Source organism: Rattus norvegicus, chromosome 7 (assembly GCF_021556685.1).
Source record: "Rattus norvegicus strain SHRSP/BbbUtx chromosome 7, alternate assembly SHRSP_T2T, whole genome shotgun sequence".
In the NCBI taxonomy this organism is placed as follows: Eukaryota; Metazoa; Chordata; class Mammalia; order Rodentia; family Muridae; genus Rattus; species Rattus norvegicus.
In genome coordinates, this window is record NC_141540.1 from 60,777,603 (window position 1) to 60,805,372 (window position 27,770).

The window sequence follows — 27,770 nt, forward strand, 5'->3', positions numbered from 1 at the left end:
TATAAAGTGTGGAAAAGTATGTACTTGCATTAGGGGTGTTAAACAGCCATATAATAGAAATCATCTTAAATCCTAAACCACAAAGAGTATTTTGAATGAGAGCAGGGACACTATAAAGTAACTGTTTCCTATGGTGTAGTGTCATTGCTCTCACTCAATGACAAACATCCTACTTGTGCTTGGGTGTGATTGTGTTGCTCTGAGAAATACATCAGAGGCCTTGGGGTGTGGTATACAGCTCAGTATAGAGCACTTGCCCAGCTTACTTGAAGCCCTGGGTTTTATCTCCAGCATTGTAAAACAGCAACTAGGAACCTGTCCATGTTCCATGGTTTCTAACATGCAAACATCTATTAGTAATTTTTTTACTTGAAATTTCATTCATTCATTCATTCATTCACTTTACATCCCAATCTCTGCCTCCCTTCTCAGTTCCTCACATAGTTACTTCCCCAGCCTAGCTCCCAGCCCCTAGCCTCCAGCCATCAGCCCCTCATATGCTTTTTCCAACAGGAGCAGGCACTGTCTCTAAAGCTGTTGACCTGTAGTTTCATCTAAATTACCAGTGTGATGGCTAGACTGGTTTTTGTGGTATAATAAAGGATTAAGAACTCTTAATTCAATAGTGAATTAAGAGTAGCCAATCAAACCATTTTATACTTTTTATTGGCTTTGCCTATGAAAGGCTTGGCAGAATTGACCAATTTAAACTTACAAGCAGAAATCATAAAATGACCTCATCGGGCAAGAAGCTTATATATAGTTTGTATTGAAGGCACACTTAGGAAAAACATACCCCTCCCTACAAATTATGACTTCGGCTGTGCCAAACCAGGTCAGAACTCTGTTCCCAATGAACTATTAAATGTGGTTGGTACTGCCTTGCATATGGGTCAGTGGTAAAAAGGCTTCATAATGATAGTGAGCTAGATAAGTCTGCTCTTCCCATTCTATCCTGTGTGAACTCTGTTCCCTAAGAGTTACCAGATATGGCCGGTATGGTCTTACCCATGGGTGCACAGCCAACGGCTGAAATGGGCAATGCAATGAAACCTTGTAATCCATTCAAGCACCATGGGGCACTACTAGTTCAGTCAACTACTAGTCTCAACCAAGCTGGGACCTACCTTCCAGTTCCAGAGAAAAGGTGGGTCTGCTAAACTGCACCTTGATGGGAAATTTTGGTCCTGATGATTCCAAACTGCTTCCCCCAGCCATCCTCTTCATGTTTGGCTTAGGTCAGAAATCCTGGGGGGGGGGGGGTTGGGAGGCTGGGGGGGGGGGAGTACAACAAACCCTGTTTGAAGAATGCTTCCCAGAAGTTCGACACTACTTCCACTTGACCACTTCTGTGGGGACTGCACTTTCTTTTTTCAGGTGCAATGAAGACCACAGAAATAAAAGTAGGAGTACCTATGTCTAACATACCACTATTACCATATCACCATCAAGTAAACATGCTGTAGTGTGAAGTCAGTGGTGCTAGCTCTAACAACAAGGAATCACCTTAGAACCCTTCTGTTTACAATTCTCTAACTCAAAACAGGAAAGGTGAAAAGAACACTTGTGGGTTTACCCTGTTACATGTGCTAACATTTAAATTCCCACAACCCATATAAATACTGTAATCCCTGTTTCACAGCTGCAAATTGAGTAACAAGAAATAATCCAAACCAAGTTAGCAAATGAGGAACCTAAGAAAATGACTTTTGAATGCACTCCTTTGCATACAATCTCTCCTGTGAACTTGGTCCACTGAGAAGTAGTCCTGAGACCCTTGAAGAAATTGAGAAGAATGTTCTTTGTAGCAAGCTAGTGGACAGTCTAGAACTCTGGTAGTTGCCTCAATACAACACCATTAGAGCCTTCAGGGAGAAGCAGAATTGAGAGGTCACACAATTCATGGCGACACTTGAATTCTCAACCTGAAACTCACCCCTAGTTTTTATTTTCTTTGTTCTTGTCACTGCATCTCATACTAGCTGAATTTCTGAGATTCAGTATGTCTTCTTGTCCTCTGAAAACACAATGGGTCAGCCTGAAGAAAGTAACAGACAGACCCGAGGACAGAAAATGAAATCTGTTCCCACAACTACACAAAGTGTTTGAAGTAAAAACTACATTGAACTTGGGAATTACGTAAGGGTGGGAAACAGTGGTACATATTAGATATGTGAGAGACCAGGGCTGGAAAGGCACAAAGCTCTCTTCATATTGCTCAACTTCTCTTTAGCTGTCCTTGAATGCCAAGCCTCACTGTGACCTTAAGAGAAGTGGGGTCTAGTTGCCTAAAACTTCTATGGAGAAAGGAAGACTTAAAGACCAAGTAGACAGTGAATTAAGATTTAGTTTGCTGGGCTGGTCATGGTGTGCACAGTTTTAATCCCAGCACAGAGGCAGGCAGATCTCTTGAATTTGCCGCCAGTTGGTCTACATGGACAGAGAGTTCCAGGCCAGCTACATAGTGAGAACCTATCTCAGATAAATAATTATTATTTTTTTAATTTGTCAAGAGGACATTTCTAATAAAGGATTGAAGACAAAATAGTGGTGGTGAATGAGGTAACCCAATGAGGAGATGAAAACAGGACCTTTGTGTTTTCTGAATGGGATGTGTTAACAAGATTAGAATGTGACTAGTATTAGAATATCAGTGTGGTTTATACCGACAACATCCAAATGATAGAAATATAACGCTTGCGGATGATTCAGTAGGTAAAAGACTCTTGTCATCAAGCCTGGATACCTAAATAAAATCCTTGGGACCCACGTGGTGGAAGGAAAGAACTGAACCTTGAAAGTTGTTCTCATGGCATTCTCATGGCTGCACTACAAGTAAATAAAAATGATACCTGAACTATGGTACTCAGTCTTTTAGGCCAACTCTCCCATTAGCCACTGCAGTCCACTCCCCTCTATGGATTCAAGTGACTGAAGAGTAATTTTAGAAAATGCATCAAGCTGGGCACAGTACTACATACTGTAGTCCCATCACTCAAGAGGCAGACGCAGGAAGAATGCTGTAACTTAGACTATCCTGGGCTATGTAGTAAATTCCCCTTCTTGAAATAGCCAAAAACAAAAATGCAAAGAACAGACCTTATTGTCATAATTCCCATAATATAGAAACAACTAATACCCTACGAATACTGAGGAACAGTTACATAAGGATTGTCTGTGCCAGTTTTCAGGAACACAAACTCCTAATATTTACATCACCTATGCTTTTAGTCAGGAACAGTCTAAAACTGTGACTTCCCAAGTTTTAAACAATGATCTTGAAATTATGTATTCGTTTTTAGGAAAGTTCAGTTACTCATTGCAGTGTTGCCAATTACTCCCTAAATTAGAGGTTTAGAGCAACAAACATCACATACACAGTGGGTCGGGAATCCTGGAGTGTCTTATCTGGGTGGTAAGGTTGAGATTCTCATGTTGGCCTGGGTTTGTAGTCTATTCTTCAAAGCTCGATTTCCTTCCCAACTTGCTTATGTAAATGTCTTCAGGCTCCAGTTTCTCTTTCTGTGGGCTAAATGGCTTGATGACAAGGTAGATGATCCCCCAGAGGGAGTGGACTGAAGGCTTAGCACAGAAGCGTCATATTTTAAAACAAGTGGAGAATGCCCTGCCACCTAGCCCAGGGAATGACATAGCATCACACATGCAATCCATTACTGGCCATGGGGATCTCATCCAGTATGAAAGGAGATCACACAAATGTGAGCAAACCAGCAAGCAGAGATAAGAGAGCACATCTTGGGACATGGCTGCAACGTAGAGGAAGAAGGAAGAGCCTCTCGCCTGTGTGGATAAGAGGGAACAGAAATAGATGAGCAGGTTACAGTATCCCTCTTCAAATTGCCAGCAGGGCTGTTGACTGAAGCAGGAGTGGGTTTTCATCTCAGTTGGGTGTGGACGGTAGAGCTTGGTTGGAAACACTTATTTGCTCCAGGCTGCCTTTGCATTCTGAAAGAGAACTATGCAGAAATGTCCCAGCTTTCCCATAATTCACGACAGTATCAAAAAATGGGAAAGGTTTACATTCCTCCAAACAAGCCATGTCTGCTGGGCATTCTGATCTCCTTATGTCAAAGTTGGCTTAAAAAAATAACTTTAGAACCAAAGAACTAATAAATGACGGTGAGTTTAGCCAAATACTGGGAAATCTTTTGTGACTACTGATCCGAGGTCTGCAAAGAGTGAAGTAAGTGTCCGTTTGTTGGTACCATTTCTCTTTTAAATGAGGTTGCCTCTTTTTGCCTTTGATATCACCTGCTTCTTAATCATCTTGGGATTATCTTTACCCTGTGGCGTCTGCCACACTAAGCAAAGCATAACAGCAACCATGCATTTCACATCACAGCCTTTTTATGACAATAAGTCATGTGGAGTTGGTCATCTCCATTAGACTTTGGCATGGATAGACACTTCTAGCTACATGTGAAGAAAACCTAAAAAAAAAAGTTTTCATACTACCAAGGCATTCAAGGGAAACTGGCTATTCCAGAGATTTTACATGGGCAAAAATCAGCTACACAACATTTTCCTAATGATTATAACAAACAACATATTAAGAATTCTTATTTTTTCCTTTGAGAATTAAAATTTTGTACTAAGTGACAGTGACAATTGTTCTGGTTTAAATCAAAGTGCCTCTCTGTGTCCCAGAGGGCCAATTTTACCCTTGTTAATACAAAACCCTTGAGTAGAAAGTACACATGTTATTTATTTTTTCTTCTTTTCACAGCTCATTTCCTATTGTTGCTTCAATTAAACCTCTCACTGATGAACAAGTTTTGAGATAATTTGTGTTCATTGCATAAAAATCAGATGGAAACAGTAACACCCTCCCCAAGCAAAAGTTCTTATATATTTTATTTATATAATTATATATTTTAGTTCTTTTTAGATTTTTTTGTTTGTTTTCATAGTTAATCCCTTTGGGGCTACTGAATCAAACAAGCCGGGTGGCTCATAGACAGTATTTCTTATAGTCCTGGAAGCCTACACTTCAGAAAGTGGGGGATTTGGTATCTTCTGGGAACCCATCCTAGGAACAGCTCCTTCTAGATGTGCCCTCCTCTTAGTAAAGAACAAGTTCTTTCATAAGAACACTAATCCCAGTCACGAGGGCAGAGCTCTATAGAACCACCAATGCCTAAAACTAGTGCCTTGGAAGCATATGGTTTTTGGAGAAGCACAAGCCAATAGGACATAACAGCTGGACAAGGGATTTCATTGGCTTGTGTAGTGTAATGTGGGTGGTCTCTCGGTACCATGTTGTAGATCTTCTGGTCTATTTTACACCCTGAAGAAAGATGAATAAAATGCCCAGCCACTGAAGATGGGAATTGAGATTCTAACCCTGGACTCACAGTCACTCCCTTAAGTTGCCCTTCAATGTAACCACTCTGTGAATGGTCACCAATAACCTCCTTCCTCTAAATACTTTGTAGTTGATTTTTATGCCTAGGAGCCCTGTAGTCAACGCAGTGACCACCAATCCCTACCAGTTTTCTTTGGTGTAAAGTAAATTTCTCCTCCTGCCCCTTTCTGCTTTTTTGCTAATTTTTTCTTTACTCAAGGTGCCCACCTTTCTTTGCCTATTCTCTGTTATCCTAAGGATGGTAGCCCTGTTTCTCTTCAGACCCTAGGTCTTGTACACTTCAGACTGCCAATGGCTCTCTCAAATGTGAGCCTGGATCAGAGTCACCTACCCAGCTCAGTAAAACTCAGATCGCTAAATGCTCCCTCTTCAGTTTCAGATTCTTAAGACTAGAGTGAGCTGGCAGTCAATGCTCAGGGACTGCTCTTCGATAAGTGCTGGAGTAGGTGTTTACAGAAACACGTCTGGCTCGCCACCACTCTTTCCCAGATAAGTGATCTTTGGCAAGGTTTACTCCTCTCTCTTCCTTGCCTCCAAAACAAACATGATAATGAGATCTATCTTACAGGATGCATCCTAATTAAATGATGTATCATTCATAAAGAAGCTAACACCCGAGATCATGCTCACATAACTATTATGATGAGCTGCCTATCCTAGACAAACATGCCTGAGGTATATTTAATTAAACAGCTACTCAGGATAGAAAGCTATTCTTCTCTCTCATTAGATGGACCTGCATTTGTGTCATGATCCAGGCTTCTCCAGGATGATCTGGTTGGATACTGGGATGGACCTTTGGCCTACATAGGTTAAGACACTTCCTCCCTTGAACATTTAAACATATTCTTTATGTTTATGTGTGTGTATTTGTGTGTGTGTGTGTGTGTGTGTGTGTGTGTGTGTTTATGTGTGTTTGTGTGGAGCCTGGACAATTATGTATCATGTTCAGAAATACAATTTCCATACATCAGATAGTACAAACAGAATAACCAACCTATCCAGGGAATGGGATGTTTAGAAACTCTATTGTTGTAAAGCTTTTTGGCCTCTGTTACGTTTCCTTTCTTTCGTTCGTTCTTCCTTCCTTTCTTTCATTCATTCTTTTTTTTAGTCTCTTATTCTTTTTTTTTTACACTCTGGATTTTATTACTCTCCTGGTCCACATATCTCCTCTCTGCACCTCTGTCTCCATGAGGATGTCTCCACCCCACCCATCCCACCAAACCTCTAAACTCCCTGGGGCTGCCAATCTCTTGAGGGTGAGGTGCATCTTCTCTGACTGAACCCAGAGCCGGGTGTCCTCTGCTGTACATGTGTTGGAGGCCTCATATCAGCTGGTGTACGCTGCCTGGTTGGTGATCCAGTGAGAGATCTGGGGGTCCAGGTTAATTGAGACTGCTGGTCCTCCTACAGGGTTGCCCTCCTCCTCAGCTTCCTCCAGTTTTTCCATAAGTCAACCACAGGGGTTGGCAGCTTCTGTTCATTGATTGGGTACAAATATCTGCATCTGACTCTTTCAGCTGCTTGTTGGGTCTTTCAGAGGGCAATCATGATAGGTCTCTTTTTTTGTGAGCACTCTGTAGCCTCAGTAATAGGCCCCCCTTGAGCTGGATCCCACTTTGGGCCTGTCACTGGACCTTCTTTTCCTCAGGTTCTTCTCCATTTCCATCCCTGCAGTTAGTCTGTAGTCCAACTCCCCAACAATGAATGGTCAGCAGCATCTGTGACTGGGAGTCCAAGAATCTAGGAGTGACTCAGTCCCACAAGGCAGGCAGGCAAAGAAGAGCTGACTACGTTTTCTATTTGATTTCATTTATGTGCAATAGGTTCTCACTGAGAAGATCAAGCTACCCTCTAACTCAAAGCAATCCTCCTGCCTCAGTGCTGAGCTTGCAATGCGAACAACTATGTTACTTTCTGCTTTCATGTGTTTATTTATTTTGCCATGTTACGTCTTCGTTTTTCTCAGCGAGGTGACAGCATGGAGGAACGTTAGTCTCCTCCCCAAAACTTGAACAGATGCAATTTTGCTTCCTGTACTGTCAGTGACGGTCACCGTTCAATTTGACCTCTCCTGCATCCAATGTCTTCCCATCACAATACTGTTGAGGGTGTCAAGTCCACTCTCCTGGGAGTGAAGGTCTTTAATTTGATTTAATTTGACTGATTTAAGTCAAGTGCACAGGGGACTCACCATGGCCTGTGATTAGAAAGTGTTTGCCAACTATGGGGACTCGAGCCAGACAGTGTTTCCAACCTGTCTTCCTCAGTGAGGAGAAAAAAATTGTATCAGAGCAGTGGTTCTTTACCTCTGGGTCAAGACCCATGGAATGGTCAGATGACTCTTTCACAGGGGTCACCTAAGTCCACCCAAAAACATTGACATCCATAACTGTAGCAGAGTTACCACATCTGCATGACAAGTTCAAGACTAGTGAGAGAAAAAAGTCCCTAGAGTTGGCTGGGCCAGTAAAGGCATTTGTGCACCCAAGCCCGATGCATGAGTTCCATCCCCTCACGGTGACAAGACAGGTGTCTTAAGACACCTTCATAACTGTCCTCTCACCTTCATGTGGCAATACATAAATGAGTAAAGTAGATTTTAAGAAAAGTGGACAGCACACACACATCCCGTAAGAGATGAGAGAGAGAAGGAAAAGGGGACCAGTCAGATCGTTCTGTAGGTAAAAGTGACTACCACACAAGCCTGACAATCTGTGTGCTTCCGGGAACCCACAGAAAGGACCGAATGTAGGGTGCACATGTGTAATCTCAGCATTCCAAAGGCAAGATGGAGAAAAGCTCGGAGGCTCTCAGGAAAAGCCGTGAGTGCACAGTGCAGCTCAGAGACCGCTTGCCTCAACAAAGTGGCAGGGGAGAACGATGGGTTTAGACCTTATATGGACACGATGCCGTGTACACACACACACACACACACACACACACACACACACACACACACACACACACACTTAAAAATTAGAATAAGGGGCGGAAAGGTGAGAGACAGATTGTTAAGCAGCCGCACGGGGGAGATTTTGTAGCCTCTTGGCTTTGCTATGTCACCTTTAATGCGGCTGTTTCTATGATTTTTGAGGTATGACTCTGGTTACTTGCCTTTTATCTGTCTTTCTCCCCACGGGAGAGAGCAACAAAAAGAATGGTATTTAACCCTGCAGTTTCCTGCAGTAAGAGAGTTATTTTTTTTTCATCAGGAGTTTGAGGGAAAGGATCATATTTAGTCAAAGACTGGGAACACCAGGTCTACATCTCTCTTTCACCACCCTGGGTAGACTGACTTCCCACTGCTTGTGACTGAGAACTGTACCCGTGGGGTGATCTTATTTTGGGTTTTGTGAGGTATCCACCCGTGGCTCCTTGTTCTCCACACAGATAATCCTCTCTGCTTTACTCCTCGCTCTTCATCTTTGACCTTGGAAAACCAGGTTTCTATTCGTCTCAACCACACCTTCTCTCCTCCTCCTTAGTTTGGCTGGATAGTCAGGCGTGTCTCGATCTCGCCATGTACTACAGACAGACCTACAATTCGTGAGCCTGCTCCAGGGGTGAGAAGGGCAGATCTTAGGCAAGTATTGGGGGTCATAGCTTAAAGTCAGGAACAGCAGCAATAGAGGTGACACTCCAGCTGCTGGGATTGCAGGCGGCCGCGCCCCCCTGACGTTTTCTTCATTAGGAAACTCCCGAGAGGTAAACAGTACCAGAGTCCTATACAGAATGTTTGAACCAGCTTTTGAGTCCCGGATGTATCTAGCCATCAGGACTGACTATGCTCACGGTACTTTCTTGGTTTTTGTTTATTTTAAAACCCACTGCAAGGCTTTGTTCACGGTTACTGGAGGCTAGGGAGAGGTAAGGGGCAGAGGGATGGGTACTACTCAGGTATAGCCTGAAGAGCAAGAAGTTGTGCGTGGTATTTCCCAGGAGGGTGTCGAGGGGAGCAGTGTGTATCTAAACAAACACACACACACACAAATGAACGAACAAAAAAGGTTTTGAATGTTTTCGCCACAGAAAAATGACAAGTGTTTGAAGGTTTTGATGTCCGCACTGGTTTTGATTTAAGCACTAGATGATGAATAAATGTACCCCAATTCCACGTGGTAGTCTGTTGAACCCAGGGCTGTCCGTATGCAAGACAAGCGCTCTCCCACTGAGCCACACCCCATCGATGCAGACTGGGTTTACTGTTGTTATATAATCTTATATCAGTTAAAAGTTTCATTTAGTAGTCGGAGCCTGGGGGCCGGCCGTGAGGAGCACTGGAGCTGCGGGTGGGGAACATGTTGGAGTCCGAGCTGGGCAGAAAGTGGGACGGGTGCATGGCGGATGCGGTACTGAAGTTAGGTACTGGTTTTGGATTAGGAATTTTCTCCCTCACCTTCTTTAAGAGAAGAACGTGGCCATTAGCCTTTGGTTCTGGCGTGGGATTGGGGATGACCTACTCCAACTGTCAGCGTGATTTTCAGGCTCCATATTTTTTTCTACACGGAAAATATGTCAGAGAACAGTGTCTTATGCTGAGAACATCCCAGCGGGAGGAAAGAGAAACTGTGTTTATTTCTCAGGAATACTGAAGTGTCCTGGAGTGCGCTGACATCCTGTGACAGTGCCATCAACTCCAGCCACTGTTTATGTGTTTGAAACCGAGTCTGTTGCTTTTGTATCATCTCTTTGGAAATTATAAGGAGGTCTTAAATAAATGAAAAACAGGAAAAAAAAAAACCCACTGCAGCATTCAGGGGAACTAAAATGTGATCATCATCTCCCTTAGGCATCAGGAACCAGACTTGCTGGGATATATAAATATAACATTTCCAATGAAAGAGCTATGGGCACAGGGAGCCAGTCTTTTCATACAGGACTTGCTCTCATGATAGCTAATAGTTTCTGGAGCAGTTAACAAAGGAGGCAAGAGCTTCCTGCCTGCCTCCCTCCCTCCCTTTCTCCCTCCCTCCTTCCCTCCCTCCCTCCTTCCCTCCCTCCACCCATCACTCCCTCCCCCCTGCCTTCTTTCCTTTTTCCCTCTCGCCCTCCTTCCCTCCCTCCTCCCTCCCTTCCTCCCTTCCTTTCTCCCTCTTTTTCTTTTTTTCCTTTTTACCTGTATGGTTGTTTTTGATTTTTTTGTCGTTGTCTGTATGTGTGTACACCATGTGTATGCAGTACCTGGAGAAGCCAGAAGAGGGCGTTTCAGATTCCCTGGAACTCTAGTTACAAGTGGTTGTGAAGTGCTTTATAAATGCTAGAAATTGAACATGGGTTTTCTGAAAGAAAAGCCAGCGCTCTTAACCGCTGAGCCATCTCTCCAGCCTCTGAAGCAGGACACTCACTTTCCCAAATGTTAGCTCTTTTCAATCCTAAATTGAAAACAAAGTTTTAAAAATTTATTTTATGTATTTGAGAACTCTATGCACGCCTGTGTGTCAGAAGAGGGCATCAGATCTCACTACAGATGGTTGTGAGCCACCATGTGGTTCCTGGGAATTGAACTCAGGACCTCTGGAAGAGCAGGTAATGCTCCTAACTGCTGAGCCATTTCCTCAGTAAAAAAAAACAAAAAAAAAAACAAAAAAAAAAACTTTTTTTTTTTTAAAGGGTGATGAGCTTTCTTGATGCAACTGGTTGAATGCAAAAGCAAAGTCGGGTCTGCTTTAAAAACAAGATGATCTGTCTTTCCAGAGAGACCTTTCTGGAGCCCCGTGTCTGAAGTAGGATGCCTGTCACCCACTGCTGTTCTGAGTATCTTAAATTCCTTCATGTTCCTAACAGATGTCTGTTGACAGTCTATCATTTCTACCCTGCTGGAACACAGGTTATAGGGCTTGTTCTCTTATTCCTAGGAGAACGCTGCACTCTGTTCCCACACAGTATCTGAATGCAAAAAGCTAGTTTAAGAATATTTATTTTATTTTTATGTGTATGGGTCTGCCTATGTGTGTCTGCCTAGGCATGCATGTGTCTGCCTAGGCATGTATGTGTCTGCCTAGGCATGTACGTGTCTGCCTAGGCATGTATGTGTCTGCCTAATCATGTATGTGTCTGCCTAGGCATGTATGTGTGTGTCTGCCCAGGCATGTGTTTGTGTCTGCATGCTTATCTGGTGCTCATGGAGGCTGGAAGACAGCATCAGATCCCCTGGAGTTGCAGTTACAGGCAGTTGTGAGCCACTTGATGCCAGGTGCTGGGTATCAAACGTTGATCCTATGTAGGAGAAGCAAATGCTCTTTCTCCCTTTATACCACATGTGTTCTCCTCTTTGGAACTGCACCTCCTCCCATGGACCCTCACTGCTTCCCGGACTTCTGTGGCTACTCCAAATTAAACGCACACATGTAAGGTTTCCAGTTTGCTATACACACACACACACACACACACACACACACACACACACACACACAAGAGAAAGCATGCAGTGTTTGTCTTTCTGGGTCTTGGTCACCTCCCTCAGAATGATTGTTTCGAGCTCCACGCATTGCCTATACATTATATAATTTCATTTTTAGCAGTATGTGTGCCACGTCCTTATTATCTATTCCTCTGTTAATGGACATCGACACGATTGTATCTTCTGATTCTTGCGAGCCAAGCAGCGGAGAACGTGAACAAGCAAGCACGTCTGTAGTATGATATAGAGTTGGTTGGGACTCTGCTCGAGAGTGGTATAGCTAGGCTACAGAATATGTCCGTCTCTAGCTTTCTGGGGAAGGTCCATACTGATGCCATGTAACAATGGCTGTGCTGTTAGAGTCCCACAACAGCAAGTGCACAGCATATGTCCCTTCCTATGTCTCTACACCAGCTTAACTGTCATTAAATCTCAGCCATTCCGAGTGGGGTCAGAGGAAATCTCAAAGTAGTTTGAATTTGCCTTGATAACTAAGAATGTTGAACACTCTAAAAAAAGAATCATTTTAAACCCACTTTATTCCTGCCTATAAAAACTCTGTTTAGCTCCACAACCCAATTAAGAATAGAGCCTTTTAGTTCATGACGTCCCATTTGTCGGTTGCTGGCCTTAGTGCAGCAGTCCTGGGGTCCTGTTCAGGAAAGACTTTCCTGTGCTCACAAATTGAAGTGCAACTCCTACCTCCTACCATAGCAATTCTCAACCTGTGCGACCCTCAAAACACATTTGCATTACGATTCATAACAGTAGCAGAATTACAGTTCTGAAGCAGCAACGAGAATAATTTTACGGCTGAGGGTTCCACCACACGAGGAACTGTATTAAAGGGTTATGGCATCAGGAAGGTGGGAAACCACTGTTTTATCAGATTCAAACCAGCCCTTATGCTGAGGTCCTGGATTCCTTTGGAGTTGAGTTCTTGTGCAGGGTGCAAGATAAGGGTCTAGTTTCAGATCTCCTTCATGGAGCTATCCTGTTTGGCTAGCATCACTTACTGAAGAGGTTGTCTTTCTTCCCATGTTTTTTTTGTTTTTTGTTTTTTTGTTTTTTTGTTTTTTGTTTTTTTAGCTTCTTCCTAAAAACTCCACAAAAACAGAAATTTTAAAACAAACAAACAAACAAACCCCAACCAAGTGGCTGAGGGAGCATGGGCTTTTTATCTGGACCCTCGGATCACTGCCTGGTTTTATAAGGATGCCATGCTGTTTTGATGCTGTAGCTCTGCAGTATAATTTGAAATCAGGGATGCTGAGGCCTCCGGCAATGTTTTTATTGTTTGCTATTGTTTTGTTTACCCCAAATCTTCTATGTTTCCCTATGAATTTTAAGACTGATTTTTTTTAATTTGCCTAAAGAATTATCTTGCAATTTTGGTGGAGATTGCATTAAATTTATAATTAATTTAAACTTAATTTATAGGTTGCATTTGGTAGTCTGCTTCTCCTTAGTAGGGAACTGAGACTATTAACATTAAGAGTTATTATCAAATGATTTATATTGATTCCTGCCATTTTTATTGCTTTTGGCTTTTTTAGGTCTCTTTCCTTCTGGAACTGTTTATTTATTCCTTTGTAAACTCCTGGCCATGTTTGTCCTTGTTCTCAGACAGAAGGCTCGTCTTTAGTATTCTCCTTAAAGCTGCCTTTGTGCTAAAAACTTTCACTAGTATGCTTTTATTTATTTATTTTTTATTAAGAAGTATCACTATGGGGCTGGAGAGATGGCTCAGCAGTTAAGAGCACTGATTGCTCTTCTAGAGGTCCTGAGTTCAATTCCCAGCAACCACATGGTGGCTCACAACCATCTGTAATGGGATCTGATGTTCTCTCCTGATGTGTCTAAAGACAGCTACAGTGTACTCATATACTCAATTCTTTTTGTTATTGTTGTTAATTTCATTTTTCTTGGATATTTTATGTATTTACATTTCAAATGTTATCCCCTTTCCCCCCTTCTCCCAAACCCCCTCTCCCTCCCCCTGCTTCTATGAGGATGCTCCCATTCCCACCCACCCATTTCAACCTCAACTCCCTACCATTACCCTACATTGGGGAAATGAGCCTTCACAGGACCAAGGGCTTCTCCTCCCATTGATGCTGGACAATGCCATTCTCTGCTACATATGTGGCTGGAGTCATGGGTCTCTCCATGTGTACTCATTGGTTGGTGGTTTAGTCCCTGGGGGCTCTGGTGGGGTCTGGTTGGTTGATATTGTTGTTCTTCCTATGGTGTTCCAAACCCCTTTAGCTCCTTCAGTCCTTTCTCGAACTCTTCCACTGGGGTCCCCTTTTTCAGTCTGATGGTTAGCTGCAACCCGCCTCATCTGTATCAATAGGGCTCAGGCAGAGCCTCTCAGGAGACACCCATATCTGGCTCCTGTCAGCAAGTACTTCTTAGCATCAGCAATAGTGACTGGGTTTGTTGGCTGCATATGGGATGGATCCCCAGGTGGGGCAGTCTCTGGATGACCTTTTATTCAGTTCCTGCTACATTCTTTGTTGCTGTATTTCCTCCTGTGAGTATTTTGTTCTCCCTTCTAAAAAGGAATATACTCAATTCTTAAGAAGAGAAAGGAGGGGGGTTGGGGATTTAGCTCAGTGGTAGAGCGCTTGCCTAGCAAGCGCAAGGCCCTGGGTTCGGTCCCCAGCTCCGAAAAAAAGAAAAAAGAAAAAAAAAAAGAAGAGAAAGGAGGAGGAGGAGAAGAAGAGGAGGAGGAAGAGCCCCACTAAGTAGGCCTGGTTGACCTGGGACTTGTTATGTAGACCAGGCTATCCTTGGAACCACAGAGATGTGCTGGCCTTCTGCCTCTCAAGTGCTAAGATTAAATGTGTATGTCATGGTGTCCACCTCACCTGGAGGGTTTTTTTTCTCTTGCTCCTGAAATTTTAGTGAATAATTTTGCTTCATATAATAGCCTGTGTTGGCAGGTTTTGGCCATTCTGAGCTTGGAATATATCCTTATACACCATTTTGACTTTAAAAGGTTTTGTCAAATAATCAAGTGTTATTCAGATGGGCCTGCCTTTATAAATGACTTGTGTTTTCTCTTTTCCAGTGTTTAATACTCTTTTTATTCTGTGTTTTTAGTATTTTTAATTTCACAAGGAGTTTCTTTCTTAGGTTTGCCCATTTGATGTTCTACACGCCTGGTTTTTTGTTTTTTTTGTTTTGTTTTGTTTTGTTTTTTGTTTTTGTTTTTTAACCTGGATGGTCATTCATTTCTGTGGGTTCGGAGAATTTTCTTATGATTCTGTTGAAAGTATTCTCTACTACTTCGCTATGATATTGTTTTCTTCCTATGCCTATAATTCAAAGGTTGGGTCTTTTTATGGTCTACTCAGATTCTATGTTTGATATATATATATATATATATATATATATATATATATATATATATATATTTGTGTGTGTGTGTGTGTGTGTGTATTATATGTCTATGTTTTTTTATTGAACTTTACAGCGTGGGCCAATCCCCTGTCATTCAGTCCTAATTCATTTTCAGCAGAACCCACTCTTCTGGGTGAGGCTTTTTTACCGAGGTTTGATTTGGTGTAATGAGGTTGTCATTTCTAGCATCATTGCAGTCCTGTCTACTGCATTTTCTCCTTGACTTCTCTGAACTTTCTTTGCCTTTGTTCCTGTGGAGCAAATCTGTCTTTTTGAGTTGTCTGAACATTTTTATGATCATTCTTTAGAACTCTTTGGAAGTTCTTCCAGGTTGGGTTTTTTTGTTTTTTTGTTTTTTTGTTTTTTCCTGCTTAAGCAGAACAAGATACCCCTCCCCCATACATCCTGGGTCGTTTTGATTAGGTTCTATTACTTGTGGGATTACTAATCTGTGGGTACTCACAGTGCTCTGACTTTCTTGCTCTTCTCTTTCTGCACTGGGACTTGTGCAACTGATGGGGGTTTGTTAATTGAGGGTTTTTTTTTTTTTAATTCAAGTGTCCAGGTTTTCTTTTTATGGTGGCATTTGCAGTGTTGTGGAGGGCTAAGTCACAGTAGGGTTGAGGTGTGTTTTTCTTCTGTGGCACTGGTGGAGGGGGCTGGGGGTGTCTATCTCTGCCTAGGATGGTCATGTCGTGTCCTGTGTTAGCTTGGGTCTCCTGCCTGCATCTGCAGCTTTGACTGTGAGTTGAGGAGCTCTCCACGCAGCTTTGGGCCTTTTCCAGAGTCACAACCAGTCCCTCACCTGGGTCCAAAAGTTCTGCTAAGCCAGTGCATGATGTGGAACTTCAATGGTCCTTTCCTAGTCTCCCGGATTGGTCCCTAACCGGGGTCTTCGGCTTCTACTAAAGCCTCTGCACGATGCGGCTTTCTCTGTACTTCTTGGCCAAAACTAGAGTCAAATCTGGTCCTCGTCCTGGGTCTACAGCTTCTGCGGAAACCACTGCAGGATGTGAAACTTGTCAAGCATCAACAAGCTTCAGGAATAGATGATGCCTTGGGTCTATCAAGGTTTTGTTTCGTTTGTTTGTTTTCTTTTAAACCACTGAGCCTTCGCTCCAATCCCTGAAGGCACTTTGGAAACCATACATTTGAATCATTTACTTTAGGCAAGGTCGTTAGTTTTTAATTTTTTTTTTAACTGCTGTTCAGCCTGAAAATCCTGCTGTGTGTTTTCCCTGCTGATCTATTCATCTGCAGAGGTAACTCCAATTCTTTCTACGCGGCGGGCAGCGGAGAGCTTTGTCAGGCACTGAGGGCAGTGTTCTGCGAGGTGTGAATAGGGCTTTGCTGTTACAATGTGGAGTGTGGAGACTTGTTTTTTAAAATAAAGGTAGATACAAGTCTTACCCCCTTTAAAAAATGCATTATTGCCTGTGCTTCCTCGAGCAGGAGAGACAGATATGTTGCTAGAGCTTGTTCTAAGCTAGAGCTTGTTCTAAACTTAGATTGTCTGAAAATTAAATGTGGTGAGAAGAAAGATAGAGGTACATTCTCTGTTATCTGGGCTAGAAGGAATGGGGCCAAGGGACACGCTCCTATTTTACCCAAAGGTTGGTAAAGTAAGGACTGCACAACAGGATCCCTTAACTAGGGTTGGGATTCAGGATATGGGTAAGTCTGACGGACAAGTGGAAAACAGTGTGAGGAATCCTGGGAGTGTGCTGTAAACATTGGCTACTTTTTCTTTTTTTTATGATTTAATTTATTTTGAAGATTTACTTATTTAATATAAGTACACTGTAGCTGCACTTCAGACACACCAGAAGAGGGCATCAGATCCCATTACAGATGGTTGTGAGCCACCATGTGGTTGCTGGGATTTGAACTCAGGACCTCTAGAAAAACAGCCAGTTCTCTTAACCGCTGAGCCATCTCTCCAGCCCCAACACTGGCTACTTTTAGCTATCATGCTGGTCCTTCATTACACACAACCCAGAGAGGCACAGTCAAATCCTACTGAAGTTGCTAGTCTGACACAGGTGTCTAGGAAATTAATTATATTTCCAATGTTTTGGGCAATGGGAACAGAATGAGAGCTGTGCATCTTTTTGTACACTGGGAGTGAATGTTCTTGACATGGTCCTGAAACATGTATATATCAAATTTATATTTATAGATTAAATGTATAGAAAAGTCCACCCTAGACAATGTAAAGTTGGTTTGTTCTTCATATCTTTTTTCCTAATTAGGCTTTGAAATGTTTCTTTTCTTATACTACTAAGAAATTTGAAAATAGTGTAGGATATTAATATCCAAATCATCACTGGGGACAACAAATTACACCGAAGCCAAGACTTATCAGTTTCAAGGAAGATAATTCAGAAGCTAAAAATATATTTTGTGGGTTGGGGATTTAGCTCAGTGGTAGAGCGCTTGCATAGCAAGCGCAAGGCCCTGGGTTCGGTCCCCAGCTCCGAAAAAAAGAAAAAAAAATATATTTGTTTCATCCTCATGAAATATATGAGTCCAATATATTTAAAGGATTAGAGTACAAATATATAGAAAATACACACTAATAATTGAAGACATTAGAAGATCATGCATTTGTCCATATTTTCAATCAACACACTTGAAGATATATTTTGCTTTGCAAGTCACACATTTTATTACAAATTTATTTTGCGCCCAGTAGAAAAGCAAATTCTGAATCTATTTACAAGCACTATGTATTTACATATATTATATACAATTAATGAATCTAAAGAAAGTTGGAGGAGAAACGATATGTTTGGGGGACTATGCCACTGTACAGGGTTTCATGTTCTTTAATGTCACTGTATCCTTCCTGTAGTAATAAATACAATTCTCTATGTACACATCTTATAAAACATCTCATAAATGTATTTTTTAAAAAATTCCACATTAAAACATCTGGTCAAAATAAAACATGCTTATATAAAAATAAATCTACCTGATGGCCTTTTGGTTTGGGTGCAATGAGGCTAATGTAGGACCACAGAAGTTAAGAATAAACTTTTCACTTTTCAAATTTAATAGTTTGTCTTGAAACATCTAACACCCGTGTTAATATGGAATAAGCAGAGAAATAATGTTCTTCACATCAAGTGGTTGATCCAAAAAAGACACAGCTAAAACCAAGCTAAACACACGGAATATTACTCGGCCCAGTTCCTGTTGAGTCCAAAGTGTGGTGAGGCACTGTTGCTAGGGCTACTGGAGATGGGCGTGTGGTGTGACCCGGTGGACTTCCGGACTCCGGCCCTGCGTTTGAGCGTCTTACAACGCACGGCCATTTGAGGCAATAAAAAACCATCTTGCCAAAAGCCTGCTCCCACTCAGAAATAAATGCAGACCCTACAGCTGTGCTCTGTCTTGTGTAGGTATGAACTCTCTGAGCTTTAGGCTGCAGGATCATAAAGGATAAATCCAATGTTATCTGTATATAACTGCTGTAGGAACCGATTAAGTTAATATTCCTTCCCGAAAGCTTGTGACCAGTTTTATTTAATTAAGGGAGGATGCACTGAGTGCTTACTATAAAACCCAGTATCTTGAATTTATGTATGGATGAAAAAATGTCTCGCATTATCAATCCAAGAAACTGGTATCTTGGAAGGACCCTTTCAGACAAAAGGCAAAAAAAAAAAAAAAAAAAAAAAAAAACCAAAAAAACCCCAAAAACAACAACAACAACAACAAAACCACAACAAAACCACAACAAAACCACACAACCATCTCTGTGTAGCCATTAAACTGAAACTCTGTAGGCAATGTAGCCCATTAAAAATCCATATATTTCCTTATAACTCTAGCTTTTTAAAAAAAGGGAATTTGTGGATTTAAATTGACACTGAGTCGTCATCCAACGAACCTTCCCGTCCGGTGCTGGTGACTCTGCTGGTGAGTTTGAAGAGAATACAGTTAAAACCAGAGAGTATGTTTTCTGAAGAGCATTTCAGTCTGCTTTTCTCATCTGGGTTCCTCTAGGTGACTTGATGGATCTACCTCTTAGCTGAACAAATGATACAGGCAGTGTTCAGACTGATGGTCACTCTCAGGCGTCGGTAAGGTATCGGCGTTTCCATACCAATTTAGAGAAGCTTGCTTGTGTTTTAAGTTTCAGCTCAGCTTTTCTTAGCTACCGCTCTGATATAAATTGTCTTTCGGGGTTTCCAACTCTTAAAAACGTCCCCCTCTCATGTTAACTAGAGACATGGGACAAATGCAACTGAAGAGAGGTGACAGCTTTCAGTCATTGGGTAAGCTGGTGATGACCCGGAATCGGAAGGCAAGTCATAGGCTATGCTGGCGTGGGTAAAGGATACTAAGGCTTGGGTTGAGTCACAGGACCGTTTCTCAACATCGTCCGAGTTAATGGACAGCAGACTTGGGTGTTTTGCTCTTGTCCAGAAACGGGTTTGCTTTCCCAGGCTGCCCATATCCTCCTTAAAATGGGGGTTGAAGACAATGTAGAGAAGGGGGTTGAGGCATGCCGGAAGTGGGACAATCACTAGAAGTATAAATTTAATTACTTCGGGACTGATAAACGTGAGGTTTAGCAAAGAGGAGAAGGATAAGAAAGCCACGGGGCAGTAAAGGATACAGTTGGTGAAGAGCAACAGAGCAGTGTGCTTCACCATAGAACAGTCCCAAAGGTTCTCCAGCTCTCCCTTCTCCAAACTGCAGTAGAGCCTTGTATAGGCAATGGTCATTATGAGGAAACAGAGGGAGTTGAGCAATACGAGAGCCACCATGTAGCCTGTGGTGCTGGGCTCCCCAAAGGGTAAGGGCAGGCAGAGGGGAGAGGCATTGTACTCACTGCCTCCTAGCAAGGGGACGGTGGCAATGGTCAGGGCCAAGAGGACACACAGCAAAATGATCGCTTTCAGGCTAGAAAGGGGAGCTTTCATTTCAAACTTTGAAGAGCACTTGACAGAAAAACCACGTTCCAGTGCCGCCAGAGTGAGCAGGAAGACCGATGATTCGGAAGCAAAAATGGACAAAAAACCAACAATTTGGCAGCCAATTCCACCTTCCCACCATGCACCGTGTTGAGCAAAACTGCCAAAAGTGAACGTGTCCACGACAGCCAGAATTGCACTGGAGACCCCCATGAGTATGTCCACTACCGCAATTACCCCGATTAGCAGTTTTATGGAAGAGATGTACAGAGGGGTTCTGAACACTGTGAAAGCCACCAAGGCATTGCAGGAAAGCGCCAGGACTGCTGTGGTCCACACCCCGATTCGGATCAGCCAGCTACCAAACAGGTGCTCACAGGGCTTGAAGGGACCTGAGTGCGGAAGGAAGAGAGAGGTTGTATCAGACTGGGCCGACCGAGGTAGCAAATTTGCCAAGAGACAGAGGTCAGTAACGGCCACTGTAACCACAGTGCCCCTCTTTCTTAAACCAGTAGGAAGACTGCCTTGGAGACCCCATAGCACCGATCCATTGACTCCCAGGTTCTTGTGTTTCCTGAGGACGTATAGAAAATTAGAAATGGGAAACTTCAATCCCAAGACATAGCTGTGTGGGCAATGTGAAAAGTCAGATCTCCTAGATTTCTCACTTAAGACCTCCTGAATTGCTTCTATGGCTCCTCTGCCAAGAAAGAGATGCCCGGGGAAATAGGGCACAGGAGACACCGTGTGGGCAGCAGGGAGTGCACTTCATGGGCATCTTAGGGAGCAAGGAACACATTTATTGGGAATAAATTATTATTCGGTGCTTTTTCCCACTGTAGCTGTTGCAGTGTTAGAAAATTGGGTCACTCCTTTCTCCCTCTTCTCCCGTTTCTTCCCTAGGAATAGGACAGTTTAATGAATTGAATGTTTAAAAATTCATCCATATTCTTTTTTGTTTTCATGTGTATTTTTGTTTGTTTCTTAAAGGATAGGCTCTCTCCACATAGCTCTGGTTGTCCTGGAACTTCGTAGACCAGGCTAGCCTTGAGCTTTGTGAGACTTGCCTGTCTCTGCCTCTCAAGTGTGGAGTAGGCTCTAAAGGCATCACCACACCCAGCAAGGGCCGCACCCAGCAAGGGCCGCACCCAGCAAGGGCCGAGTCTTAAGCACATTAAATAAGTACTTTATCCTTGGGCTAAATTCCTAGTCCTTAAATGGCTGGTGATTCATAAAGATCTAAATTATTAAAAATGTATTGATTATGTAAAGCAAGGCTAGGGGTACCATTCCATGCTGAGAACTGCTTTTTAAATCCTATATGCCTCCTAGTACAAGCTAACTCTTTAGTTGGTGTTGGCCTGAGCTAACAGTTCTCCACAAAAGTTCTATTGGTGAATGGAGAATGACTCTCGGGGATTGAAGCTTGTTTGTATTTCATAAGTTCTGATTGTCAGACAGTAAGGAGCCAGGTGTCAGCCGAGATTTCGTTTCCGAAACAGAGCTGCAGTGGTCAAAAGCCTCAGAGTTCAAGTGAGCCGAGATACCGAGGTAGTTCTGATGATGTCTCTCTTACCTGGGGGAGGTGAGCACTGCACGGAGTGAAGAACCTTCAGGTCTTCCTCAAAGTCAAGTAGGAAGTCTTCAAGGTCCCGCTCATCTGAAGGAATGAGAAGTCCCAGAATGGTTACTTCTGTCTTTCTGTACCAGAAGCCTCATCAGAGAGTCTTGAGTTGTCATAAATTGTTACAAAGAGAAGTGAAGGCAAGACTTTGCTGCGGGTTGGTTAGAAAGTTCCTTGTTGACATTCTTGTCCAGCTACCCTGGCCATGCTGCTGCAGAACCCTGGTGAAGAGGAACCCACACTCTCTAGGGTAACATACCCAAGCCTTCTGATTCTGCTGGGCCCTGGAGCTTGGGATGGTCTCAAATTTGCTAGCGCAGGAAGCACATTTTATCCAGTTGTCTAGAGACTGAAGATGTGCCTGAGTGGTAGGACATTTGCTTAGCATGCTCAAAGGCCCAAGTTTGTTCTCCAGTTCCTCTCAGAAACTAACACGGAGAAAGGAGTGACTCATTTTCTAACACTGCAGAAGCTACAGTGGGAATGTTCTCGGCTACCTTCTCTAACCACAAGATGAAAAATCAGTTTGGGTGGCCCTTGGGGGATGATTCTGCCTTACAAAAGTCAAAGCAAGGCTGAGGTGTGTGATTTAGGTAACTATCAAGAAAATCGTAACTTCCTAACGATGCACATTTTCTTGGTTTTGTGTGAGACTTAGGAATCACTATTCTCTCTCTCTCTCTCTCTTTCTCTCTCTCTCTTTCTCTCTCTCTCTCTGTGTATGTGTGTGTGTGTCTCTCTCTGTCTGTCTCTGTCTCTGTCTCTCTGTGTGTGTGTCTCTCTCTGTCTCTCTGTCTCTCTCTGTGTGTCTCTCTGTCTCTCTTTGTCTCCCTCTGTCTCTGTTTCTCTGTCTCTGTCTCTTTCCCCCCCTCTCTCTCTGTGTCTCTCCGTCTCTCTCTGTCTCTGTCTCTCTCTGTCTCTCTGTTTCTCTGTCTCTGCCTGTCTCTTTCTCTCTGTCTCTGTCTGTGTGTGTGTGTGTCTCTCTGTCTCTCTCTGTCTCTGTCTCTCTCTGTCTCCCTCTGTCTCTCTGTTTCTCTGTCTCTGCCTGTCTCTTTCTCTCTGTCTCTGTCTCTCTGTGTGTTCGTGTTTGTGTGTTTGTGTGTGTCTCTGTCTCTTTGTTTCTCTCTCTCTCTCTCTCTCTCTCTCTCTCTCTCTGTGTCTCTCTCTCTCTGTGTGTCTTTGTGGGTGCACATGATCATGTGATACTCAAAAGAACATGTGTGGATGTCGATGGTAGGTGTTGGGCTACCCTGTCTCTTCCCTTCTTTCTCTTCTGAGACAGGGTCTCTCACCCATTCTACTGGGCTGGCTGTCCATCAAATGCTAGTTCTTTCTCCTCTATTGTGTTTCATAACACTAAGATTATAGGTGCTAGCTGCCATATCTCACCTTACTATTATTATTGTTATTGTTGTTGTTTAATGTGGGTGTTGGAGGTCTGAACTCAGATCCTCTAACACAGACACCTCCCCAGCTCTGACATCAGTAATGTGTCAAAACCTTTGGTGTCATTCTAATACTTGGCTCCCGTCTGAGAATCTTGGAAATAAATTCCATGAAGGACATTAGTGTTATTATGTAGTCCCAGTGGCTGGTGTAGTATCTGGAAGATAATGATGGGCTCTATGTTTTTAAATTTTAAAGTTTTAATGAGTAAATGCAGAAGAGGTTAGAGTTGATGGGGCAGGAAGAGCGGAAACCAAAGGAAGAGAGTGAGTGATACGAGCTGTGTGACCTAAAACAAAGTAGGAAAGAAGAAAGAAGAAAGAAAGAAAGAAAGAAACAAACAAACAAACAAACAAACAAACAAATAAGGCTGTTAACTCCTTCAACTGATAGGTATGTGGTAAGGTTAAGGAAACTTAGCATACTGACTGAATTACACTTTGGAATCAACAAATCACTCAGGCCCTAAGAAGGAGAAGCTATCCTGTTAGATTTTGTGCAAACTCGCAAGGTTGGCAGGGAGTGGAGGGGGTGCTGCCCAGGGCACTTCTTCATCCCCACAGGTGTGGAGACACATTGCTTTCTGTTTAAGTAACGTCTTACTGCAAGGGAAGCCAAGGTTCTACAGACGTGATCTCATTTCGCCTTCCTGACAGATACCCCTGTGGGGGACTAGGAGAACATGATTTAGAATTAGTTGCTTGAGAAAATGAATTCTTAGGCCCTTCTGCTGGAATCCGGAGGAATTACAAATGTCTGCCCACCCACCCACCCCCTTTTTCCAGGCCAGAAAAATAAACATGGATATTTTTCTCCTGCAGGGAGAGAAGAGCAGGAGGATGTTTGAAAAAAAAAAAAAAGGATGAGCGCTTCTTAAAAGTATGGAAATGTTGATATAGGGGTTGCCTTTGAGCACTGTGTATGTTAAGGATGATCTAAGTATAAATAAAAATGCCAAGAATTTACTCATAGAATAGGTGGCAATTCTTCTGTCTTTGTGAGTCTTTACAGGATAAGATTGATCCCCATTTGCTGGGTGATTACACAGGGGCTCCTAAACTTTCCCAGTCCATGTACTATCTTTTCACGACCTTTCTGACTGCAGTTTCCTCCCCACGACATCCGTCCTTACCTTGAACTTGAAATAAGCCAGCATCTTTCTTACGAAGGTCGTCCACACTGCTGCTGTCATCTTTGTTCCATTGATTAGGAATTTTATAGACATTCTCACACCCCCCAAATGCACAGCACTGGTAAGCGTATGGCATTTCTATAATCCTTTACAGAAAGGGGACAAAACAAAAACACGTGTAAGACCGATGGGTCATGAAATATAGTGTTTATCTTTTCACCCAATGAGTTTAACCTAAACCAGTTTCCCAAAATATAAACTATTTGCACAGTGGTGTTCATTCTAGTGATACTTAGAATCACAGTTATTAAAATTTACCATCACGAAGTGTTTATAAGTATGGAAGTGATGGGATTAAATGACCAAGACTTTCCTTAATAAAATGGTTTAAGTAGTGAACGGTAGGAGAATTATAACAAGATTATGTCAAGTAACTAAAATATACCATAGTGTTCTATGCATGCTTAGATTCTAATAGCTTAAATGATGTAGAACATAGTCTAGAAACAAACAACACAAAACGTGGCATTTAAAAAATATGCTTTTCTCCCTTCCGTATTATCTCTTGGGGGCTTTATTACTTTCTTCATTTTAAAATATGCAGACAGGATGGTGGTTTAATTTACAGAACCTTTAAGCTGTTCCTTTATTGTTAATAAGCCTAGCAGTTTTAAAGGGTACTGCTTCTTCAAACAAGTATTAACTTGGCCCATTTTATGAGAACATACACGTACTCAATGAATGAAAAAGCGTAAACAGAAGTGCAGTATTGTTACAATGTTATTTAATTACTCGGCCCACTATATATCCCATGGATCAGTGCTTTTTAAACTCTTTCCACGAACTCTGTGATTCTAGGAAGCATCTTTGAGAGGGAAAGGAAAGGTGGTCAGGAAGACAGTTTTCCACTTCGGGCTTGTCCTCACAGTGTCCCAGGGGTGGGGACTGAGGGCATGAAACCCAATTCAGAAGGGTCTCATGGCCTCATCTATTTAGAAACCACTACACCCTGTCTGTCCGTTCACATGAGCACAAATGTATCTTGTTCGTTTTAATGACAAACTCACTTGAGCTCCGGGAAGTTTGCAGATGGTATCAGGCTCTGCAAGGCGCGGTTCCCCGTTAATTTTAAGTGAGTTAAACCGTGTAACCCAGTCACAGGGAAAGACGAAAGGAGGTTGGATGATAGGTCCCTGCAGAACATCAAACAATAGGCTTTTAGTAGTCTACACCAGCATAAAACGTGCATGTTTACGAAAATAGCCTAAAGACAATTGATGTGAAGACAATTACACTGCTCAATCAGAAACTTCTAAGCTAACCGTGTTGGTTCTAGTTTCTGATGGCTTTTCTATTCACAATCAGAACTGCAGGGGGACACGTTTTAAATGCATCGAAATTGTAACATATTTGACCTCATTTTGCCAAACAGGGGCATCTAAAAGCAAGGGGAAATACACATTTATTTCAAAACACATAGGAAGGATCAGTAAAAGGCTTAGCAGGTGATTCTGGAGGATCGGGAGAGAAGAAATGAATTCTTATCACACTCTGCCTGGTGGCTCAGCTGTCACCTAGGGATCCCCACAAGAGCTCATATGGCCCTGGAGGAATAGAGCATCTTCCCTGGTCAGGAAGCAGCTCAGGCAGGGAGAACACAGCACACTGGCTGTGCACTGGGCGTGACTTCAGACAGCTAATGCTTTCACTAACTAGATGGTCCCTCATTATTGAAAAACATCTCCTAAACCAGCAAGGGGATACTCACAGCTTTATTAGAGACGGCAACGTAGAGAAAGCGTTGGGGTGAATAATGGCAATTTTATTCCGGGCTAAGTTCCTGTTTGTTTTTTTTTAAAAAGGAAATGAGAAGATTATGTTAAAAAGAGCACTCAACATTGTATCATACGTATCCAGAATCTACTCTATGTAATTCCTACTTAAATGGGGAATAGCTGGCTCATCGAATTCTCCTTTGGATAAAGATAGAAAGGCATAGAATCACTAAAGATAGAACTTTAAATCAACCCTGTTTGAGATAATCAGGTAGATGCTTTAGTTCTTATTAGCTTCCTGCTAGGAAGGTTGACTTTAACACGGATATACATTTTTATTGCAGTTTTTCTAAAATGACTGGAGATTGGGGAGCGAGAAGAGGCAAATGTCGGGGTGTCTCTCTCTGATGAAAAAGTGGCGTTCAAATTACAAAATGATCCCGGGCACACAGTGAAACTGATCCAACCATTTGTGCGTGCCGCATCTGTATGTCAGACCCTGAAATAGGCAGATGCTTTCAAGAAAATTCTCACCAAAAGATACAGACAATTCCTGACGGAGATGCACGTAAAATAGAAGAAAACATGTTAGAAATAAAATCCTTCAAAGCAAGGAAAAATATTTTACAGAGAAATGAGATCTACCTGTCCATACATATATGTCGAAGTGAAGAGTAGTGAGTAGGAATAAAATCTTTAGTGTAAACTTCTCCAGATAATTCTACTCAGAGGCAAGGACTTCCACATTCTCAGAAGTGAACTATGAATTTAAGACCTCTCCCTTCTCCTCCTCCTTCCTTTCTTCCTTCCTCGGTGCTGGGGAACACAGTCAGAGCCTCGCAAAGGCTAGAAAGTCTTCTACGGAGAATTTATTTTTGAAATGTCTAGCACGTTAAGGTAAGTAGAGGAAGTCAGAGGTGATCAGAGTCGACCTTTCTCAGGTTGAGAGAAGTGCATGATGCTAGGCCCCCTGAGTAACTTCAGGCAAACTGAATTCACAGAATAGTCAAGCTCCCGTGGAATGGCTTCGGAAGGAGATTTTCTTCCTTCCATATGAATCCAGCAGCCGAATACTATCTCAGGTGTCTAGATAGTCTACGAATGGCGGTCGTCCGCCATGTTTTTTTGAGGCGGGGCCTCTCACTGAACTTGAGTTTACTTCGTGGGGCTGGGGTGGGCGGCCAGTAAACCCCAGGGCTCTGCTCATCCCTGTCCTCCCAATACTGGGTTAACGAGTGTGTGAGAATTCACCAGGCTTTTCACCCGGGTCTAGGAATTGAACTTGGGTTCTTGGGTTTGAACTACTTCCAACATTTTAAATCATAAAACAAAATTAGATATTTGCATAACGATTGCCCTAGACACAGAAGCATTTTCTAGTATTGTTGTACTGAAACTGTAACCGTGGTAGGTTTGCTAAAACACAGATTCCCGGGCTCTGTTCTCCAGCTCTCTAGGTTGCAGACAGGAGCATCGTGCAGGCCTTTGAGCAGATTGGCCTCCCTTCTCCCCTTTTTTTTTATTTATTATTTTTGTTATTTTTGTTATTGTTGTTTTGTCTTTAAATGAAGAATGCATTTTAATGGATTGGTTGAGAGCATAATCATGAATTTGCCACTCCTATTTTTTAATTTTTAAAAATGTATATTTTGCGACACGGTCTTACTA

At 42.6% G+C, this 27,770-nt stretch overlaps 1 protein-coding gene and 1 pseudogene across 3 annotated transcripts in view; one reads left to right on the forward strand and one right to left on the reverse strand.

Moving 5' to 3' along the window:
• Positions 1-9,690: 9,690 nt before the first annotated feature.
• LOC120093850 (MICOS complex subunit Mic10-like) lies at positions 9,691-10,955 on the forward strand (annotated as a pseudogene). Its single transcript, XR_015626124.1, has one exon. The product of XR_015626124.1 is annotated as an MICOS complex subunit Mic10-like (transcript).
• Positions 10,956-17,843: 6,888 nt separating this feature from the next.
• Lgr5 (leucine rich repeat containing G protein coupled receptor 5) overlaps positions 17,844-27,770 on the reverse strand; it is a 134,818-nt gene continuing 124,891 nt past the window's right edge. The window contains exons 14-18 of one of the 2 annotated variants that reach the window (XM_087556330.1): positions 26,096-26,167; positions 25,395-25,520; positions 24,328-24,473; positions 21,702-21,785; positions 17,844-20,517 (exon numbers count right to left, since the gene is read on the reverse strand). In XM_087556330.1, coding sequence (XP_087412456.1) covers positions 19,430-20,517; positions 21,702-21,785; positions 24,328-24,473; positions 25,395-25,520; positions 26,096-26,167 — 1,516 coding nt within the window. In that variant the 3' untranslated portion in view covers positions 17,844-19,429. The remainder of the gene's footprint in view (positions 20,518-21,701; positions 21,786-24,327; positions 24,474-25,394; positions 25,521-26,095; positions 26,168-27,770) is intronic. The other variant, NM_001106784.1, reaches the window with a different exon arrangement.